Below are 23226 nucleotides of genomic sequence, written 5' to 3' on the forward strand. Positions count from 1 at the left end.
ATATATTGTAAACGTTTGCAGTGTCCGACCCTTCGTGTGGAGTGTCCTTGCATACAGAGGAAACCCACAACAGGCTTGTGATAGCCTCGAAGTTTGATGGCACCACCCCTTTAAGTGGTAACGCAGGCCGACTAAAGCAAACAAAAAGTTATGCTGGTCAAACAAAGACATGTTTGCTTGTCTACCCTAATATTGTAGGCCGTATACTGACCTACAGTATTGTGAAAATAACTAAAGAAGTGAATAGCTCAGCTCGGCTTTATTTACTTATTGTTGTTGAGGCGCACAGCGAGGCTTGTACACACGGCGTGCCGTCGAGCAGATTATCATACGCAGTCATGATGAGTCCCACAACCCTGCCTGTGGAAGAAACATCGTGTGCTAGCCAGCGTGTTCTGGCAAAGCCCGATAAATTACGATTGCTCGGACCGAATGGGCTAGAAGAGACCTTACACTCACAGAAAAGATCGAGTAAAAAGGGCGTCTTTTTGTCCCACAACAGTAATCGTCATCTGGCTTGCTTGCGTTTCCTTTCTTGAAAACTCGGCGCTGGCCACTTTTCTACCGAGAATGCTACGTCACGCTGATAGCGCACATGCCGTTCGTGACCAGAAAGTGCCAGGCACGCGGCGGTAATGCAAGGAAACGAAGGCAAAATAATGACGATTATTGCTGTGGGACAAAAAGACGCCCTTTTTACTCCATCTTTTCTGTGAGTTTACCCACAAGAGCTCGCAGAATGATTGCAAAGGACGAACATACCTAATCGTCAACGCGCCTCTTCGGCTGTCACAGGCTGGCAGTGTTTGATGACCAGAGGCACGAAGCAAGGTTTGTTAATGGCTGACAATGGAACTGACTTTTTTTAATATACAGCGGACAAGCATGTGTAACGCATGCAAACATATACTCGCCTGCTACGCTGCAGGAGGTTTCTATATATATCCCACGAAGGTTTTGTAACAGTTCTTCATTCGTCGAGGTTCGCGCGCAGACATGGCAGAACGTGCCAGACGCGACCGGAATGAGCCACTTAGTGCGACGGGGTAATAGGAAGAGGGCATAATCTATGGAATTGTCACACTCGATCTTGTCACCGGGACTTTCAGCCTGGCCGATAAAGCATTCCCAGCTGCATCCTGACCTGCTAACGCACGTAAAATACGCCTTTCAACGAGAGAAACAAAAAGCAACGGAAACCGTAGTGCGTTCACATGTGTCGAATCCTACCTCTACGGGGCACACATGCCAAACTCGCCTCCGCAAGCTGCACGGGTGCATGTGTTCGCGTTTGCACTTCAGCAAACTGTGTCGCGGTGTGCTCCTGCAGGGCTCGTTCGCCGGTTACTGAGAAAACGCTCGTCGCAGGCCTAAAACAAGAAAAAAAAAACGGTGCGTACACTGAAATATGAAGGCCAATGTGTCGGTGGGATCATCTGCGTAAGCTGTGAGGCTAATTCCAGCGATATGCCGGACTGTTGTCTTTTGTAGCTGGAGGTTAACGAGGTATGCTTTTGACGGTTCTTAATGGTTGGTTTAAGTCGCAACGTAACGATTTCGGCAGAGGCGTCGGGCAATTATAGAAATTGAGGTGTCGTGGTTCAGATGATTGACTGCGTTGCGATTTCTTCATTGCGATTGTGTGCAGTGATTCCTTCGAGACTAAGGATATTGGCTTTCCCGTCATCCATCCGAAATGTGAAGAGTGCTTAACGGGGAAGGTTTCCTAATATTGCTTTACCTAATTCTTTCGAGAATACTCGCATAACTAATATGGAGTGATAATTACTGAGACAGCCATTGTCACCAATGAGTACCATGAATAATTTAGCCATTTTCGTGCTCTACGAAACAACAGCAGATGAAGCTGATGCATTTCCGAAGAAAAGTGCTTGTGCCAACGTCTTCTTACATCATTGTTTATTTACATAGGATGCCTAATTGAGTTTCATGTTACATAGGATGCCTAATGAGTTTCATGTCAAGCAGGATATGTCACTGAGATATATAGGGTGACTGAATCCACTTGATTAGTTCGTGGAAATGTCAAGCTGCCCTCTATCATGCCAATAACAGTGTTTACCTGGCGTTCCCTTACCACAGACCGGCGGTATCGTCTAGTTTATTTCATTGTTGCATGTCTCCTATTAGCATAAATATGCGCTCCCACATTCTCTTCGGACGCAGGGCGAGCTTCAACGGCGCAAGAGGCCCAGCCATGTCTCGATGGTTCACCACGTGCACACTATTGGTAAGCACTGGCTTGTGCGCCACAACGATTTTCGTCGTCCGATGAAACGAAAAATAGTTTGTCCGGCCATTCTATCGAGTGGAGTTTCTTAAAACAGTAAGCTCGAGTGCACACCTCACTCACTGAAACACACTTTCTTATGAAAGTCGAAATTTTCTCATTTTCGGAAATATTTTTATGTGATGTGGCACATGAAATTCCTTCCAGACGCCACATTCAGAAAGGCTGCTGCTACATGAGCTCAGACGTGCCGGGAGTCCATCGACGTAAATGAATGGTTCTGCTCACTGGCGTAGCAGGGGTGGCGGTTGAAACGCCGAATTTTTCACTGTTACATGTGTATGTATACACGCACACGTACAAACACACGCATGGTCAAAGTACATAAAGACTAGTTAAACAGAGAAATGGATTCTATTTTGTCAAGAGACAAAATACAGGGTGATTCTTCTAGAAGTGACCTATTTCATTCGGCTGTAGTTTCCTGACAAGTTATCCGATTTTAATGCGGTTCGGGGCAAAAGATTAAGGAAGGATGGAAATGTGCCGGGCCCGTCCCGTTCCTTGATGTGCAACGCCGAGAAAGAAGAATCAATAAGAAATAACAAAAACAGCGACATTCAGCGAAATTCTCTACAATTGCGACGCAGGGCGCGCGCAAATGCGCATGCGTCAAGGCGACGCGGCGTGGTGCGCGCGTGGGAGTGCTGTTTACTTCCGCCGCCACTGGCTGACGCGAACGCTGGGCCGGACTCCTTCCTCATATAGCATTTTGCGGTTTTCATTATTTCTTTTTTTTTCGGCGATGCGCGTCAAAAAAAGGGACGCGCCGCTAAATTTTTATGCTTCCTGAATGTTTTGCCGCAAACCATATGAAGATCGGATACTTTGTAACAAAACTTCAGCCCAATCAAATAGGTCAGTTCTAAAAGAATCACGCTATAGAATTTGCTGAGCTATTCAAATTGATGAATAGAAATCAAAGCCAGTTCCACGCCTGCGCAATCTGATTAAAGAGTGGAGCTGGCAAGCAAGCGCCACCACCGGGCGGAAGCAGATTGCGTTCTTTCTTCATTATGCCTTTTGGGCTAAATGCATCAAAGGTGTCAGATAGCGCTAGCAGACACGGACGAGGAGGCACAGTGGGACGAGCTCTCATCCGCCGTGTCTGCTGAGGCATGACACCTTTTGATGGTGCTTTCATTACTTCCTTCATGATCTTCTTTCTGTCCTGTTTCATTCTTCCTCTATTGCCATCTCTCCTCCTTCCCTTCCTCCTCACCCTCACTACTCTCCTCCCACCTCTTGCTATAACCTCCTTTCCCTTTTCTTCACCCTCAAGTCAGTCCTCATTCTGCACTTCCCTTTCCCTCGCTAAACACAAGGCTATGCCGTGCTTTATCCTCTCCCCTCCTCCTTCCCTTCGCCCTCACTTCCCTTTGCCGCCCCCTCGCTATGTAGTTCTCTCTCTGTCTTTCTTTGTTATCTCTATTTCTCTCTTTCTTTCTGTTGCTCTGTCTTTTTGTGTCTGTTTCTTTCTATCTCGTTCTCTGTCTGTCTTTCTCTCTTTTAGATGTGGAGCATCTTATAGCGGAGTTCAATCCGGTGGTGGTGGCGGTGGTGTGCGGCGTGACCACCGTTACTGCGCATGCGCAAGCCATCTCCACACACATCCTCTCCCACTCCACCCCCTCTCCACTCCCCTCTCCCTTTCTCTCCCCTCCCCCTCTACTCTTTCCCTCTCTCCCCCTCTCTCCTCCCCCTCTCCGCTCCCCCTCTGAAACGCGGGCTCTACATGCCGAAACGCTGCTTCGCATCGCCTCATGGTCGCCCTTTAGCGGGAGATGGTGTGATTTTTTTTCTCTTCCCTTTCTCTCTACTTCTACCCCCCCCCCCTTTTCTGTGCTCGTTCGCTCGCCCCCACCGATTTACTGCATCCGACGCCGGACAAATCGGGGCAGCGTGAGAGCGCGCGCCGCGCGCACGTGTTCGGGGAGCGAAGCAGAGGGTGAAAAAGAGCACGAAGAGAGCGAGCGCCGGCCGTGTTATTACGTTGCACGCGCTAGGCGCAGCTGTGCGTTCGAAGGTAGAGGCCGTTTGTGATGATGACTGTTTGTTGTCGAAGCGGCACGGAGTTTTTGCCAAGCTTAAAGGGCTCTCCTGTTAAATGTAAACTGGCGATATAAGAAACTACAACGTCGAAAACCACAGAGACCGCAGTAAAAAAAAAAAGGCGGGCAGCATCAAGACATGTAAAGGCAAACTATGTATTGACAGCACGATAATGAATGCCGTCAAAGGTAAGCACCGCACACTGTTAACATTTTTAATGACCAGTGAAGGTGGTTGAGGGACTTTTGCTAAAAGCTACATACAGCTCAAATGTTAATCGTCCTGCTCCAAGTGAAAGCAAAATCGGTCATTACACCGATGTTCCAAGCATAAATATCGATAAGGTTAGAAACGCCCTACCACAGTAAAACAGCTGGAGAATATGGCATAACAAACGATTTCATTAAATATAGTGGATACTTTATACGTAAGAAGCTTGCTTCATTCACATTATGTCTTAAAAATTTCAATGTACCAGAGTTGAAAAACTCCAGTATTTTACTAATACACAAAAAGGATGACGTGAAAGACTTGAACAAGTGAGCAAGCAGCCTTCTTTCAGCATTAGACAATATATTCTCGAGGATAATTTCGAACAGTATAACCTAGAGCACAAGCTGACTTCAGTAAAGGATACTGTATACCATGGATCACCTTCATGCGATTGATCAAATAATTGATACAATTAACTGCCGAAAAAAAATCCAACCAGCTCCACTTCCAGCGAACATTGTCGCAACTGCGAAGCTTCGTCAGGCGATGTACGTCTTTCTAGTCTTCCTTTCGTTGGCGCTTAGCTTCGGCCTCTCTTGCGCGAACATCGCGGTGGGCTCGGCGACGGTTGGCATGACACTCACGTCGAGCGGCTTCGTCATCGGGAGAACGAGAAGTGTTCGCCATTCTGAAAGCGCCGACTCCTGAACACTGACACGCACTTTTATACTGCACTGAGCCTCACCCCGTCTTGGCGCGTTTTTCGAAGGTTCACCCCTCCTCTGAGCCTCGACATCCTCCTCCCTCGCCTCTCGCAGCACGGCGCAGCCCTCCCCTTCCTACCGAGGCTCACTCACTGCGAGGCCACGTGATCACCACTACGCCGACACATGAAAGCCTCGACTAAGAGCAGCTTCGCTCTTAAAAACTCCCCATATGGCGTATACGAAAGGGCATTCGACTCGGCAGAAATACCAGCGGTGCGTTGGCGAGGGGTACATGAAACATGTGTGCACACCATAGTCAATATGTACAGAGACTCCGCAGCTACTCTTCAAGAAAAGCAGAAAATCCCGATCGAGAAAGGCTTTTCTAGAAGAAAAATCCCTCGCATTGTGGGAATCGGTTTCTTGCGAAGCAGTCAGCGAGTACTTCTATGCTGTATTTTATGGCTTTGAGCCAAGCGTTACGAGGTGGATCGACGTGCTTTGTACGTGTAGTAGCTGTGTGCACATAATGGGCTTACCAGGCATGTCGACACTTAATAATAATGTGATATCATGATATCATTTTGGTCCTAATTTTTATTCTTTCCATTCGTCGGGTCAACGCTGCCCATGTCGCTTTTTCTTAACGCTCTCGCATTTAAACGACCAATGTCTCTTCTCGCCGTTCCTGTGTATATATTAACTGTCAGTCACCTGTGGCGCATGCCCGTACACCGCAGCCCATGGTAAACGGGTATGCGCCCACACATGTCTGGAGAAAAGGGTTCGACGACGTACGCGGAAGGATTTTCACGTTATTCATATCATGACCCAACAGTCATATTCGTCAAATCCTCTTACCCTCCCATGCCAATTTTGGTCTACACCAAGTTAAGGGGGCGATCATGAGCGCACCCAGACGTAGGCGGCTAGATGGATAGATACGTAGATAGAAACGCTCAAAGTGTCAAAGGTTCGCTAAGAAATGGTTCGCATTTAATATTGAAGCGACTAGACTGGGAAGAAATAGAATCGAAGATTAACGCAGAATATCTTAGCGATTGCAGACGACATCGTGATCTTCAGTAATGACGGCGACGAATTACAAAAAATGATTGAGGAATTAGAGGGAGTCTCAACGTAAGGTTGCAGAAGACAAAGACAATGCTAGGTGGTCTGGCGATAGACAACCGGAGCGTGATAGAATTCGTGATAGACAACCGGACCCTTGAATCGGTGAGAGTATCTAGGCCACTTATCAAGAGGGGAGCCTACTCGTGTAATGCAAACCCACCGAAGAATAAAGATGGGCTGGTGCGCATACGGCAGGCACTCTAAACTCCTGACCGTTAACTAAAGCCGAAAGCGTTGAACTATTGTATTTTGCCAGTTCCAACATATTGGGCCTGGAGAATAGCAATGTAACTCGAAAAGAAGCTAAGGACCACCCACTAAATGCACAACAGAAGTGCGCAATAGAACGAAATGTGATGTAAGTGCAACCTTAAGTGACACAGCAGAGTGAATCAGAGAGCAAACAGCCGATATATTAAAAGGGAAAAAAATGGAGGTCACGTCATGACGACAGATGGTCAGTTAGAACATCGGAATGGACACTAAGGACGGCAAAGGGTTGGATGGAGCGAAGAAATTACGAAATTTTCGGACATAGCACGGAATGAGTCCGCAGGGGAGATAATTGGGAGGGATCCTATCGGATCTGAGACAGGCTGATTATGGCGATGTCGATGACAAATGCTTGGGACGCTGCAAGCAGCTACTATCATCTTTTGAAAGTTCAATAAACATCACTTTGTAAGAATCTAGTTTCAATGAGAAATTGTTCGGTGTGTTTCGAATGTGCAGGGAAGCTTTCTCAATTTCCAGGTGGTCGGTGGCGGCATCGGAGGCTTAGTGGGCTACGGAATGTACGCTTTAGTTGCGTACAGGCAGCAGCAAGAAAGAAAACCGCACATCATCTTCATACTCGCCGACGACCTGGTGAGTCACGGGAGTCAACATAACCATTAATGGCACGCGACTGTGGTCTGACGGGGGTGCTATTAGCGCTATATAACCGAGTAACACGGTGAACGCAGTCCGGAATACCGGATCGCGTTTACCGTGTTACCGGTATTTTAGTGAAGTTTTGTTTCGAATCAAATCAAATGTTTATATTACATTATATATACAGATAACAAACACTGGACGGACCTGTAGCCAAAGGCTATGGAAGGTCCGATAAAAAATGCCTAAGAAATCCTTGCACAGCAAGGAATAAAAAAAATTCGGCAGATCCCACGCGTTGTGGCAGTCGGTTTCATTCGAAGCAGTCAGCGAGTACTTCTGTGCTGTATTTTATGGCTTTATGGCTTTAAGCCAAGCGCTACGAGGTGCATCGACGTGTTTTTGCAAGTGTAGTAGCTGTGTGCCCATCGTGGGCTTACCAGGCACGTCGACAACACTGGCGTTTAAAAGGTAACTTATGGTGCGACGTAACGTCAGCCCTCACGTTAGAGTACATACGTCAGTATTATCGAAACTAAGTGCACTTTATGGTGCAATCATGTGAATATCATACGTAAATTTCTTAATGTATTCCTCCGGGGTCGAGCAATGCTTCAATATAGCTTGCTGAGTCATAGGAACGCAAGTGTAACGTTTATTAGACTGCTACAAAAGCGGAGCCAACACTGCAACCACAGACGTTAATGTGGTATGACGCCTGTATCGTAGGAGTACATATGTAGTGTTTAGTGCTTTCTTGCAAAATTAGATAGCCAGCACCACGACGTTGCACCGACATTACGCCTGCATATGCTGCTTTGCCAAACCAGCTCATAGACCTGGCGTGGCTCTGCGGTAGAACACCTGACTGCCACGCAGAATGCTTGGGTTCGATTCCGGGTGGCATCCTAATTTGTATTATTTCCATTCCTCGGGTCAACGCTGCCGATGTCGGTCTTTCTTAACGCTCTCGCATTTAAATTACCAATGTCTGTTCTCGCCGTTCATGGGTATATACCCATACCCGTACACCACGGCCCGTCGTAAACGGGTATGTGCCACACGTGTCTGGAGGAAAGGGTTTGACGACGTATCCGACAGGACTTCACGTTATTCATGTCATGACCCGGCAGTCATATTCGTCAAATCCTTTTACCCTCCTATCAGGGGCGTAGCCAGAAATTTTTTCCGGGGGGGGGGGGGGGGTTCAACCATACTTTATGTACGTTTATGCGTGCGTTTATATTGTATGTGTGGGTGTTATATACGCAAGCCAAATTGAAAATTTTCGGGGGGGGGGGGGGTCAACACTCCCCCCTTGGCTACGCCCCTGCCTCCCATGCCAATTTTGGTCTACACCAAGTTAAGGAGGCGATCATGAGAGCACCCAGACGTAGGCGGCTAGACAGATAGATAGATACGGAGATAGAAACGCTCAAACTGCCAAAGGTTCGCTAAGACATGTTTCGCACTTAAAATTTGGGGCAGCGTCGCACTAGTGGTGCGAAGGCCCCCTCCTTTCCCTCCCCTCACCGTAACTTCCCTTGATATACTGTACTGTATATGGCTATGCTCCTTTCCCTCCTTCTCACTCTCACTTGCCTTTCCCACCTGTTAATACTATACGTGACTACATGCTATGCTTCCTTTCTCTCTCTCTCTGATTCTCTTTCTGTCGTTTTTTCTATCTCTTTTATTTCCCGCACTAGTGGTGCGAAGACTCAGGAAAGAGCGGAGCTGGCAGCGTTCCCTTCCTCCTCACCCTTCTCGCCCTCACTTCTCTTTCCCACCCTTATGCTATGCTTACTTTCTCTATCTCACTCTTTCTTTCTATCTCTCTCTCTCTCTGTTTCTCTTTCTTTCTTTGATGCTCTCTCTTTCTGTTTCTATCATGCTGTCTGTTTTTTTCGATATCTTTTTAACACGAAAGTGTTTTATGCCGGGGTCCACCAAGACTTTGATGACGCATTTCCGTCAAGGAAGTACGTCAGCAAAATGAACGCCATCAGATGGCAAAGAAAAAAACTATAAGAAGTAGTTCCGTTGACGGGAGTCGAACCCATGACCTCTCGCGCCGCGACAATGGCTGGCGGGCGTTTAGCCCACTGAGCTATCGCCAAACACATTACGGAGGCTATATGAACGCGTCTTTTATATTTAACAATTCTCTCTCGCAGTGCTCTTGGATTGATGGATGGATGCTATGAGCGTCCCCTTTATAGCGGGGCGGTGACATCTGTGCCACCAGGCTCGAAACAAATATTAAAAAAACGCGTCGTTGCTACGACCGTCCCATTCGGTGCGTTTCCGATACAAGTTTAATTTCGTAAACGCTTTAACACACCGTGAGGTGGCAGCTTTAACCCAAGCCTAGCTTATAATCCATTCATATCGAACATTAGCTCTCCGACGCTCGCCTGGCTGTCGCACCGCGTTCCCCTCTCGCCATGTGAGAAGTAACGGTCATGCTAGAGGGAAGACACGACGCGCGTAGCGTTTCTCTTCGTATTTCACGACGTTTTGAAGGAGTGCATATCGCGTGTCAGTGTTTATTATGTACTTGTTAATGCCATCTTTGCACGGGGTTCACCATATGCGGTGTCTACGTATATGTTAAGAACTTCAGCTACCGCAAGGGTTAAATCATGATCACGGGCGTTGGTCGTCGGTACGGAGATGTGCCACTAGGCGTCGACGTGAGTGAGATGCATCGACATCAAGCGGTGCTATATCTGCCAAACAACAGTACACATTGTACAAGCTCTGATATACCAATGCACTATAAACAATAAACTACTTCTGTGACGACACATTTCACTTTCGTGCTATACCGATTCCTATGACGGAGGGATAGCCATCATTTTTTTTGTGTCTTTCTTCATTTCACAAGTAGCGTTTCTACGGCCTTCGCAACAGCCTATGCGTCGTGTTTAAGCGGGCTCACCGTGCCGAGTTCTGCGCGACATTCGGCTGCAATAGCACCTACAGTCGCGATAAAGTCGCATTTCACAAGTTCCCTCGAGATGAGAAGACGGCTGCAAAATTGGTCACTGCTATTAAAAGTGTACTGACATAAAAATTTCGGCCTCGCGTTTTTTTTTTTTTTTTTTTTTTTGCTGCCATTGGATTGCTGGGGGCCTATTAGTCATAACACGGCACATCGTTTGCTGCAGCGCGCGACAGATAATTAATTACAGGCTCCTCATTACCGGCCAGTGTGAGTTTCGGTTTCAAAAACGACAAGCCTCCGGGTGCAGCTATCACCACCTAGCGGGTGCTGCGCTAGATCACGTCAGCACACAGAAATGTGACGCTTTTCCGCGCGGTTCGCGAGCGACTGCCGATAAGTACAGGCTGCTGGAGCGAACGCCGGAAAAAAAAAGAAAAAAAGCGGCTATGACGTCATCTTAACTTGTAGCAGCGTGGTCACGTAAGCGAAGTAGGGGGTCACCGAAGGTCACCTTTGAGGATGTCAATAGCCCGAGGGTGTAGATCGCTCATGCAAATTTCAAATTCATTTAAAATACTGTCACGAGGTCGTAACGTGGACGAAGACCGCAGGCGACGTGTCCGAGATGAAAGTCTTTATTTGGCCGAACTTGTGGCCGAGATACATGACCAAAGGGCATGACCTTGAACGCGAACTGGCTGTCCGGTGTTATGACAGCAGTCTTTTCTCGGTCTCTCTCGTCGACTTCGATTTGCCAGTAGCCGGTCTGGAGGTCCATCGAAGAAAAGTACTTCGCGTTGTGGAGTCGATCAAGGGCGTCGTCTATACGTGGGAGAAGGTACACGTCCTTTTTCGTGATTTTGTTCAGGCGACGATAATCGACGCAGAAACGTAGGGTCCCATCCTTCTTCTTCACTAACACCACCGGTGACGCCCACGGACTCTTTGAAAGCTGGATGGTGTCGTCGCGTAGCATTTCGTCGACTTGTTTCTTTAAGGTGTCACGTTCTCGCGTCGAAACTCTGTACGGGCTCTGACGAAGTGGCTTGGTACTTTCTTCTGTTATGATGCGATGTCTTGCGATCGGTGTCTGCCGAAGTCTGGACGACGATGAAAAGCAGTCCTTGTATTGCAGGAGCAGGGTTTTGAGCTGGTCTTGCTTGACCTTCGGAAGACTCGGGTTGACGTCGAAATCTGGTTCGGGACCTCGACTCGTCGAAGCAGGTTCGGCAGCATCGAAGAGGGCGAAAGCATCGCTGGCGGCTTCACATTCTTCGATGTAGGCGACCGCCGTACCAATGTTGAGGTGCCTATATTCGCGGCTGACGTTTGTCAGCACTACCTTTTGCTTTACCGTCACGCAGCTCGGCTATACCTCGTGCGACGCAAATTTGACGGTTCTGGAGTAGGTGCTGATCGCCCTCGATGACGCCTTCAAGGTACGCAGCTTTTTCGGTGCCGACGGAAATAATGACGCTGGAACGCGGCGCGGAATGGTCACCTGCTCTTCTATCACATTCAATGCATGGTTCCCTGGCGTCATGCGGTGCGGGAGCGCTTTATCTGAGGTTAGTGTTATCGACTCAGACCTCAGGTCGATGACGGCGCCGTGGTCACTTAGGAGGTCCATTCCAAGTATTACATCCCTGGAGCAGTTTTGTAGGATTACAAAGCTCGCAGGATAAGTCCGGTTATTGGTGGTGACTCTCGCCGTGCAGATACCAATCGGCGTTATCAGGTGGCCTCCAGCTGTCCGGATTTCGGGTCCACTCCAAGAGGTCTTTACTTTCTTCAGCTTGGTGGCGAACGGCCCACTGACGACGGAAAAGTCGGCCCCAGTGTCGACGAGAGCGGTGACGTTGTGGCCGTCGATGAGAACGTCGAGGTCGCTAGTTCGTCGTCTTGCGTTGCGGTTGGGTCGCGGCGTCGGGTCACGGCTGCGTCGGTATATTCCGCTCCTTCCATGTTGCGTCGTCGGGCCTTCTTCGGTCCGCGAGGTTTCGTCGGCAGGGCTTCGTCTGCTTCGCGTCGTGTTCTGCGGGTCTCGTCGCGTTGTCGTCGGCGGCGGCCGCGGCGGCCGCGGAGGATCTTCGGCATTTCGTCGTACAGCAACCGCACCTCCATCAGTTGCTGCCCTTAGTTTCCCGGATACGGGCTAGGCGACCGGCCCCGATTTGGGCCAGTGTACTGCCGGCGGTGCGGTGACATGTAGCGGCCCGGCGAAGGCGAGCGGGAAGGTCGTCGTTCTTGCCACTGTGTTCCGGTGAGGTAGTCGTCAATGTCGCGAGGGCCGTTCGCCTGGCTGCGGGCGCGGCGCGTTGACGGCGAATCCTCGAAGCCCCATCTGTCGGTACTGACGGCGGTGGTACGTGTGGCCGGCCTCCCCGCAGTGGTAGCAGAGCGGGCTGTTGTCAGGGGCGCGCCAAACGTCGGTCTTCCTTGGCGTGTATCGCTGGCCGGCTGGCGGGCGGTATGACGTCGGTGCTGGCGGCGGTGGTGCCTGGTGGCGGAACTGCTGTGGCGGTGCGGCGTCTTGACGTGGGCGAGGAGGGGGGGGGGGCGTTGCGTCGGGCTGCAGCAGCATAGCTCACTGCTTGGAGCTGTGGCGGTGCCGGCTGAGGAACACCCAGTGACTGTTGGATCTCTCGCGTACAACGTCAGCAATCGACGTCACTTCGGGTGGTGCCAAAGGTGCGAGCTTTCGCAGCTCCTCTCGCACGATGGCTCGGATCGTTTCACGCAGGTCGTCGGAGCAGAGTGGTTGAACGTCTGCGTACGCTGGCGTCGAGCGGCGATTGAATTGTCGGGTGCGCATCTCCAGCGTCTTTTCAATCGTCGTCGCTTCGGAGATGAATTCCTGGACAGTACACGGTGGGTTCCGCCATCAGACCTGCGAACAGCTCCTGCTTTATTCCTCGCATGAGGAAGGGGACTTTCTTGTCTTCCGGCATTTCGGAGTCGGCGTGGCGGAAGAGTCTGGTCATTTCTTCTGTGAAGAGCACCGCGTTTTCGTTCGGGAGCTAGAAACGGGTTTCCAGTAGAGCTTCGGCTCTCTCCTTGCGGACGACGCTTGTAAATGTGGCGAGGAACCTGGTGCGAAAAATGTCCCACGTTGTCAGGGTTCGCTCTTGGTTCTCGAACCAGGTCCGCGCGGCGTCTTCCAAGGCGAAGTATACGTGCTGTAGCTTGTCCTCACTGGTCACATTTATTGAAGACGGCGACGCGGTCGTACGCTTCTAGCCAGCTTTCCGGGTCTTCAAATGACAAAATACCCCGCACCTCCACCAGATGTCACGGGGTCGTGACGTGGACGAAAACCGCAGGCGACGTGTCACGAGATGAAAGTGTTTATTTGGCCGAACTTGTGGCCGAGATATGGAAAGGTAATTTACAGCAATACACACTGTATGCAGTGATAGCGGCGAACACAGCGTCGACCGTCGATCAACTGACAAGCGGTGAAGCGCGTCAGCATTTAAACATGTGCCGTCGAATATTCCAGCGTTATCGCTGGCTGTCGTGCAAATTCCAGAATAAGCTCGAGTGTGCGCGTCTTGCGCGCAATCTTAACAAAACGATCGCGAAGCTTCTCGAACGATGAGGCGCGGTTCGCGCTGAGCGTTGCTGACAGTCTTTGTGGCCGAAAACCGAATACAGCAAAAGTGATAAAGAAACGCACGTGGCAATACCTTCTAAGCTATATTTGTTGTTGATATTTTGCAGATGATATACACATGTTCGCGAGAATCGATCCCGCTGGTTATCTCGGCCTCGAAATTTTGTGTCAGCACCCATTTAAGAACAAGTTCTGCAACCCTAGAAAATCAAGTGTGCTACGCCCGAAGTATTTCCGAAACGAAGACGTGCGAGTTTCGCCTCAAATGCAGTCGCTACGCTTGACCAGGGTGTGGGGACGAAACGTTTTACAGTGAGAACTGTTATCAGATCACAACGGCAGTGGGGTAGTTGTCCGCCGCCGCCGCCGGTGTGCGTAACCACTATCGCGCGGGATCGCATGGGATTTGAACCCGGGTCCCCTGCGCGGCAGTCGAGTATTCTACCACAGAGCCATTCTGGTGCTTGAAATTCATTTGCAAGAAGACCCTATACAGGCAAGGAATCGCGTTTAACATGTGTAATGTAGCGTGGCAGAAGAATAGGAAATCGCGTTGACATGTGAGTATAGCGTGGCAGACGAATTCAATGCCCACACACGCTGCAGCACGCACGATCGACGTTCTCACAATTTCCGAAAAACGGCACGCACTGCGCTGAGAGGACCGACGTGGCAGCAAGAAACACATTGAACTTGTGCTTGGTCATCAAATATAGTGCGCTTTTCAGTAGAAAGTTTTCTCGCTATGGATGCTGATATTTCGTTCAAACATAACTGTCCTAGGAATACCGCAGGTTTCTGCCGCCGATTGTTTCTTTATTCAGAGAAATGCCGCGACTTTCTTACTGACGAGCAGTGCCGCGTGTTTCAAGTTGCATCCATCGGCGTTTGAGTCATTTCCTGCGTGACCCGCTCAAGCGTGCTGCCGGGAAAACCGGATTCCCGCCGCCGCCTCCGATTGCTGACGTCAGTATACCAGCGACGTCAGAGCGCTCCGGCCTTGGAGTCTAGAAGGCGTTGCTCTACCTCACCCTCCTCCTCACTCACACTTCCATTTCCCACACCTTGCTATACTATGCTATGCTTTACCTACTCCCCTCCATCTTTCCTCATCCTCACTTCCCTTTCCCACTACTTGTTATACTATACTGTGCAGGCTATGCTATGCTTCCACTTGGCTTTGCCCAGCTGCGCCGAGTTTTGAGCGGTCCGCCGGCCACGGCTGGAACTCAAGCCTAAAAAGCCTGCTGTTAATGAGGCAGCCCCATTCCACGGTTTTTGCTTTTTTTCCCCCTAATTTCAAGGAACTACTTCCTTTGTCGGCCACCTACCCCCCCCCCCCCCCCGACACCCCAAGCACATCCTCCGGCAGCAGGGGCACGCCGTGAGCGGTTACTGACCGCATGTTTTACAAACGTAACCCATACTCATAACACATGCGGAGTACGAGGGCCCCAACGACACCCAGCGCGTGCGGACGCCGTCTACGTCGAGATCAGACATGTCATATGCTAGAATTAGCACACACAACTCCCACAATCACGTACGCTCACTTGATTCTGTTATAGCGTCATCGCAGATGTTGGCAAACCCACGAAAACAGCTAAACAGAAACGAAGGAAAAAGTGCACGGCGGCGACCGCAAGAACGCGCGCCGTCCAAAGTCTCGAACTTTTTCGCCTTACCGGCGAGGCGTGTCCAATTTAAGTGACTAACGCGTACGTGCCTGGAAGCATCCTACTATATCTGCACCTCAAACTACCATCTTTAAGCCAAGAAAAACCATAATAGACCTTATGCAAAATCTGCTAGCCATCTAGCGGCCGCCATGCACATTTCCGCCATGTTGAAGGCTACGCGCGCTCCGCATGTGCATACACGGAGCGTACGTATCGACGTGTGGCGGCCGATAGAACGGCAGTGCCGACATATTTTCGTGTGCCGTGTTGCTGAGATTGAGGAAAATGGGATGCTGAAAAAAAAGCCGGCAGATCCCACGCATTGTGGGAATCGATGTAATGCGAAACAGCCAGCAAAGAGCTGCATACATCGTCTTGTATGTCGTTTAGCAAAAGGCGTGTCATGGTTTTCATGTTAACTCCCATTATTTATGTTCGTCACACAGTAACGTCGCGCAATACCAACTTCGGAGTAGAGCAAGCTAAGCGAAACGGCCCGCCAGCGCACCATGAGCCTGGCACGTAAGTCATGCTGTACATGCACATGTGTGTCATGACTTTCGTGTTAACTCGTGTCATTTCTGTTCGTCACACAGTCACGTCGCAAGATACCAATTTCGATGTATATCAAGCTAACGAAACGGGCGCCAGCGCCCCTGAGCGTGGCACGTAAGTCATGCTGTACATGACATGTGTGTCATGATTTTCATGTTGAACTCGTGTTTTATGTTCGTCAACACAGTCACGTCGCAAGATACCAAGTTTCGGTGTATATCGAGCTAGCGAAACGGCCGCCAGCGCACCATGAGCGTGGCACGTGTCATGCTGTACATTGACATGCCGTGTCATGATTGTCATGTTAGCTCGTGTTACTTATGTTCGTCACACAGTCACGTCGCAAGATACCAATTTCGGTGTATATCGAGCTAGCGAAACGGCCGCCAGCGCACCATGAGCGTGGCGCGTGTCATGCTGTACATGACATGCGTGTCATGATTTTCATGTTAACTCGTGTTATTTATGTTCGTCACACAGTCACGTCGCGCAATACCATTTCCCGGGGTAGATCAAGCTAGCGAAACGGCCGCCAGCGCCCCATGAGCGTGGCACGTAAGTCATGCTGTACATGACATGCGTGTCATGATTTTAGTGTTAACTCGTGTTATTTATCGTTCGTCACACAGTCACGTCGCGCAATACCATTTCACGGGGTAGATCAAGCTAGCGAAACGGCCGCCAGCGCCCCATGAGCGTGGCACGTAAGTCATGCTGTACATGACATGCGTGTCATGATTTTCGTGTTAACTCGTGTTATTTATGTTCGTCACACAGTCACGTCGCGCAATACCAGTTTCGGGGTAGATCAAGCTAGCGAACGACCACCAGCGCCCCATGAGCGCGGCACGTAAGTCATGCTGCACATGTCATGCGTGTCATGATCTTCATGTTAACTCGTGTTTTTATGTTCGTCACACAGTCATGACGCGCAATACCAATTTCGGGGTAGGTCAAGCTAGCGAAACGGCCGCCAACGCCCCATGAGTGTGGCACGTAAGTCATGCTGTACATGACATGCGTGTCATGATTTTTCGTGTTAACTCGTGTTATTATGTTCGTCACACAGTCACGTCGCGCATACCCAATTCGGGGTAGATCAAGCTAGCGAAACGACCGCCAGCGCACCATAAGCGTGGCATGTAAATCATGCTGTACATGTCATGCGTGTCATGATTTTCATGTTATGACTTGTCATTTATGTTCGTCATACAGTCATGTTACACCATCCCAACTTTGGTGTACATTCCATTAATCAAGCGACCAGAAGAGCACAAAGTCGTAGGCGGATAGATAGATAGATAGATAGATAGATAGATAGATAGATAGATAGATAGATAGATAGATAGATAGATAGATAGATAGATAGATAGATAGATAGATAGATAGATAGATAGATAGATAGATAGATAGATAGATAGATAGATAGATAGATAGATAGATAGATAGATAGATAGATAGATAGATAGATACGCTCAAAGTCGCAGAAGTTCGCTAAGAAATGCTTCGCATTTAAAAAGGTTTGCAGGAAACTAGCCTCCGTGTGTTATTAGATTTCCTTGCGGCCGACGAGAAACGGCAGATCGTTCTGTTGCTCCGGCTACTGCTTACGACTAACGCCGTGTTTACGTTCTCCGTTCTTAATAGATGTGGTATGTGACAGCATCGGCACTCATCAGAGAACACTCCTTCGTGTCATGCCGGAAAGAGACAGTTTTCGCGTCGCGTACTTGCAGGCACAGACAATCGGCTTCGTGTACGAGCTCCAAAGCTGCATCGCGGCTACTCGCGCATGCCTGCGCAGTTGTTGACACCATTACTTTATCACATTGCGATGTGTTAAGTAGCTCGTGCGAGTCATCGATTCTCAGCGAACGGACCGATTGTGCTGGAGCGTGTTGTTCGTAGTTTGTTTTCGATTGTGAAGTTTAACGAGGTAGCATTTGGTGGGATGCTTTGCGCGCGTACTGCTTTCCTATGCGTATTTTCAAGCATTTCATGTGCTATTACTGCCAAATTCAGAGGGGTGGCCCGGATGGCCTGACCCTCCCCCCTACTTTCTTTTTTATGTATACCCCAAGAAGAGCACATATCAGGTTCTCTCAGCTGACGCTGATCCCCCTTCGGAAAATCCTGCGCCCCGGTGTGATGGGAAATGTTAACAGATGCTTGTGTGTGGAACTTTTCGTATGAAACTTTTAAAAAATGCGGTTCCCGCAGATGTGTTACATTCCACCGTGGGTGGGTTACCGTTGGTTACGCGCTGAGGTGGTTTCGCAAGCGTTCAGTCGGCGACGCAAAACTGCCTTGCTGCAACGGGTTGAAATTGTAAGGCGCCAGTAGGCCCCGAAAGCGACAATGTGAACGCGGTGACCACAGCAGTGAAATATTTCTTGTTTCAAAACTAACGAACAGGACAACGTTTCATTTCAAATACAATACACAATACATTATGTCGACGTAGCTGTCCCTTATGAAATACGCTTTGAAATGGGTCAACAGCACTTTCTTACCGTCATCGCTGTGCCCAGCCGCGTCGCGCGCTAATGCCTCCTCCCAACCATCCTGCACAACACGCATGATATTCCGATAACTAACAACGCTTCATTCGCTACACTGAAAACAGACGAAATTTATAACCAAGCGCAAAGCTTCATTCTCAACGACGACAGGCTTACATGTGACTCAGTGACAAACTTGTACCTTCTTCTCGTTGCGAGGCCGTTCTTCACACGTAACAATTGTCAACGTAAAAACTAGGAAATGCCAGTAATGTGTACAGGCTCGTCTGTAGTTTTTTTGCCCCGATTGCCGACTATAAAAGCAGATACGAGCAAGAAGTTATAGCATTGATAACAATACGGTTCGGACACAAGCCTCCAACATGGCGCCGAATCGGTAGCTTCGTCAAACCTCCGACATATGGCAGCAATTTTGCATAAGGTCTATATATAGTTCCTCGAAGCGTTCTGTGGACGGGCTTGTTTTCACGTTCCCACGCGCGGAAGCACGCTGGACACTCAAGGTTCATGGAAATGTTATGAAGCAGACTAAAGCGCATCTCAAAACGACATCTTGCACCTTCAGCAGTGCAACACAATGTGCGATCAGCAAAAAGTGACCCTTGATAATTGTTTGCATCGCTCATTTTATGGGAGCTTGTACAGCAACGCGCATAAGAGTGTCAGCCGTTAACTTACACCTTTAGTTGGGCATCCGCAACAGCCCCGCGGACGCAGGCTGCTGTTGGAAATGGCTGGCAGATAACTTCCGCAGAGCTGCTGCAGACGCCCAGCTAAAGCTGTATAATTAGTACCTACGAAAGCAGTACACTCACCGTTAACGGGCGCACGTTGTCCGTGTCCGCAGCTCCATGAATATTCCTGCCCTCCAAGCGTGACTTCGAGCACGGAGCCTGGCGTCAACGCCACCGAAGATGCGCAATTTTGCTCGAACACAAAACTGCACGACAGGCAACTGACGCAACCCGCGCTACCGACGAAACGCGACCGAGCAGACTGAGAGAGGAGGCCGAGGCGCGGCGCCAGCCCGGCTGGCTCCGTCGGCGAGCCACCGCGCCAGAAAGGCGCCGAACAGCAAACGCGCGATACGTATGGCGTATTCGCAATGTCCACGAACTATAGGTGGCGTGCCATGCGATGCGATTCAAGATGGCGCCAGGAGGAGGGTCAACCAGTTTGTTAGCATAGGAACTGATAGGACGTGCGGACGTACGGCCCGTGCCACTTTCACCGGATGAAGTCATGAGCTGCACTGAAATGGATATGAGACCAAAATACTTTCCCAAACCTTGGAAAGTGCTAAGTGCTCGCCACCTAATTATTTGCTGCGGTGTGAAAGGTTATATTTCAGCTCCGTTACCGTGCATCAACGATGCTTTGCTAAATCATGTGCGTGCTACAGAAAACTGCGTCATCTAGAATTGGCGTATGAATTGAACGGCACTCCGAGGTAGTACAGTCGCAATCTTCTTGAGAGTGAACACAGGAGCGCGTGGCTATCGGTACTACTAGCGCCTCCACAGTATGTGAGCGCATGCGCAAGGAGGGTAGCTTCCCTTCCCGCGCATCACGTCACAGGAGCGCTCGTGTGTCGTCTGCTGGCTGTTTTTCGCCCCTCGGTGGTGACCGCATTAATACGGCTGCTAAAATTTGGATCTTTTCAGTTCAAACGTTGTGCTTCCTATGGTTGACGTGTCACCCAGTTTTCGTCTTTTTCTTCCTCCTGTGTTCTTGTAGTCGTACAACGGACAGACAAAGAAACGCAAACATCCGAACCGTTACTCGGTGCACATTTCACATGACTGACACGTTTAAAGAAGTAGTATCAGTAAACTGGAATAATTTTGTTTCATGGTATTTTGGTATTTCGTGATGTCCCCCTTTGGGAAGAAAAGTTGCTGCCATTTCAGAGGGCAGCGACGACTACAGCGCTGGCAGAAAGTTATGGTTCGCTCGAAGATTCTCCCACTCTTCTCGAACGGCTACCTAGAGCTCGTCCCAGTGTCGCCGCGTAAGCAGGGTGTTGCGCCAGCGCCCTCCTTTTCTGCATACTTCTCATATATTTTCACAAATGTTCGTGCTGGCCAGAACAGCACAGCGATCGTACGATTTCTATGTGCTCTTTCGTAACTATTGCAGTGTGTACCGGCACCAGGTCATGCTGAAACACACGGTGTGCGTCGGTGAAAACACCTAAAATGATCTTGAAAAACGCCAGCAAACAATAACATATTTTCTAGTTGATTCGTGCATCGTGTGGAACGTTATTGCATGTTGAACATTTTTACTCACTTTGAAGCACGCGGTTTTCTTACTGCAGTATACGTGCAGCGGACAAGACACGCGCTTGCTTCTCTGACGCAATGCGCGTGACGGCAGAATTCTCGCACGCCGTACGCACTGCGCATGAGCAATGCTTCTCGCTTCCGCCGCTTAACTGCGCTGGGACCTCGGAAAGACACGCGCTCCGTGTTCACTGTCAAAAAGTTTGCGACTGTACGTACCGAGCCTGCCTGACGGATTTGCCGTAGTAGTAGGCCGCAGCGAGTATAGCGCCAGCGCTGCTGCGCGGGGCCGCTTGTTTAACGTGGTGATGGTTTGCAAATATATTACGCCGTCGTCATTACTTGCGCAGTCAAAACCGCAGAGTTACTTCTTCAACGGAACACAAGCATTCAACATCCCATTCAGTAGCGCTTGTGTCACAGCCATGCTGAGGCTCTAGTCGTGTGCAATTCACTTCACTCGCATGTTGCAGGTTCGATCAGCCCGATGGAAACATGAATATAGAAAAGAATGCACACGTATGCTTTTCGCAACGTCGAAGAACTCGAAGTTGCGAAAAATTCGTCGAGCAACAATGGCGTTCGGAAGGTACCGGTGAAGTGCAGGAAAAGTTAGCCGAGAGGCGTGGATTGCGGCCGTGGCTACACGTTAGATCGCTCTAACCATTTCGCTTCGCTGGTTGAGCTCGAGTGTGTTGGTGGCATGCGGCGCTCCATAATATCAACGATAATTGCGCTACACGCAATGCACAACAAATACTATGCTTTTATTTTCATCTCGCTCAAGGATATTATACATTAAATACAATCAAAGTGACTTACGAGCGTGAAAGAACATTAACGCACGAGGGGACGTGAAGTGCAACTCACTCCTCGTGAGTTAGCAGCTGATCGTTCATCGTCGCTGTCACTCTCGGTGTTTTCACATCCTTTTCCGTCCAGTGAAAAATCCTCGTCGTCAAAATGGTTTCTTTCAACATCACTGCTGAAAGCAATCTGAAGAATTTCCTCCGCCGAACGACTTCGACCACTACGCGTCACCATGTTTATAATTAGAGAGACGTCTGGGTGCGGAGAACATTTTGCTCGCAAACCGATCAACAAGCAAATGGATGGATGGATGGATGCTATGAGCGTCCCCTTTAAAACGGGGCGGTGACATGTCTGCCACCAGGCTCGAAGGAAAAAAAAAAAGAAAAAACGCTTCCTTGTTTTATGTTGGCCTAATACCTTATCTACATTGATTAAATCTATGTTATTATACCAAAAAATATAAATTCACGGTCCATCTCTCTGCCTCTTAAGGCAGAATGACCTTATTTTTCCCCCATTATTTATTTTTGTTCTTTATCTCTACTTTTCTGCCACCAATACTCTAACCGTCTCTTACTTATTTCTATCGCGGACGTGTTCAGCTTTCCATTGTTGTCCCTAAAACCCAAGGCTTCATGTAGACTCGTGCCCACACGTATACCTGGGTGAATATCGCCACATTCAATCAGTACATGTTCCATCGTTTCCTTAGTTCCCCCGCAGCATGTACATTGTTCTTCTTCGTTACTAAATCTCGCTTTATAACTACGCGTTCTAAGGCAGCCCGACCTTGCTTCAAACAGTAAAGCGCTTCCCCTTGAATTATCATAAAACCTTTCCCTCCTTATTTCGTTTTTTCCTTTTCGGTAGTTACTCAGAGTCGGCTTCTTTTCCATCGCTGTCATCCAAGAAGTCCTCTCCGCCTCTCTGACCTTCCGCTTAATGCTCCTTGTTGCCATATCGCCCGCACTGCCAGCCGTATATTTACTGGTGAGCCTCCTAGTTCTTTTTCTCCACTGCGTGTCAACGCTTTTTCTATACAAATACCTGAAAACCTTCTCTGCCCATCTACTCTCCTTCATTTTCCTCAGCCTCTCTTCGAATCTCAAGCAAACCGCTTGCAGTGTGCTGCCACCTATCAACAAACGTACAAAAACAAGCGGCGCAGCGCTGGCTATGAAACCAACACACTGGTGAAGGACGGCGTTGAGAGCGTTCGCTCCACGAAAGGCGTGGAGCGGACGCGTCCTCGAATGACAGAAACGTCGCTCGCTCGATTCATAACAGCGCTTTCCTGACAAAGGATAGCGGCCCTACTTTAATGTATCACCAACTTGAGATTGCACAGTTACAGAAGAGCACATCGCGAGCCCGCACGACCTCCTGCGCACGATGTTATGGGATTCGTGCACTGCAAAAAACACTGACGAATGCTATATGCAAGTAAAACAGAGTGAATTCCAAATGAAAATGTCAGACGATAACATTTAACTAACCCACGTGGCTGCAGAAAACC

General features: G+C 49.2%; 1 protein-coding gene across 3 annotated transcripts in view; it reads left to right on the forward strand.

The window, feature by feature from the left end:
• The first annotated feature begins 2203 nt into the window (after positions 1–2203).
• Positions 2204–23226, forward strand: part of LOC119388257 (arylsulfatase B) — a 113611-nt gene continuing 92588 nt past the window's right edge. For 2 of the 3 annotated variants that reach the window (XM_037655928.2, XM_049413887.1), the window contains exons 1-2: positions 2204–2251; positions 7171–7284. In XM_037655928.2, the coding sequence (XP_037511856.1) occupies positions 2219–2251; positions 7171–7284 (147 nt within the window). In that variant the 5' untranslated portion in view covers positions 2204–2218. The remainder of the gene's footprint in view (positions 2252–7170; positions 7285–23226) is intronic. The other variant, XM_049413886.1, reaches the window with a different exon arrangement.

The sequence above is a fragment of the Rhipicephalus sanguineus genome, chromosome 3 (genome assembly GCF_013339695.2).
Source record: "Rhipicephalus sanguineus isolate Rsan-2018 chromosome 3, BIME_Rsan_1.4, whole genome shotgun sequence".
In the NCBI taxonomy this organism is placed as follows: Eukaryota; Metazoa; Arthropoda; class Arachnida; order Ixodida; family Ixodidae; genus Rhipicephalus; species Rhipicephalus sanguineus.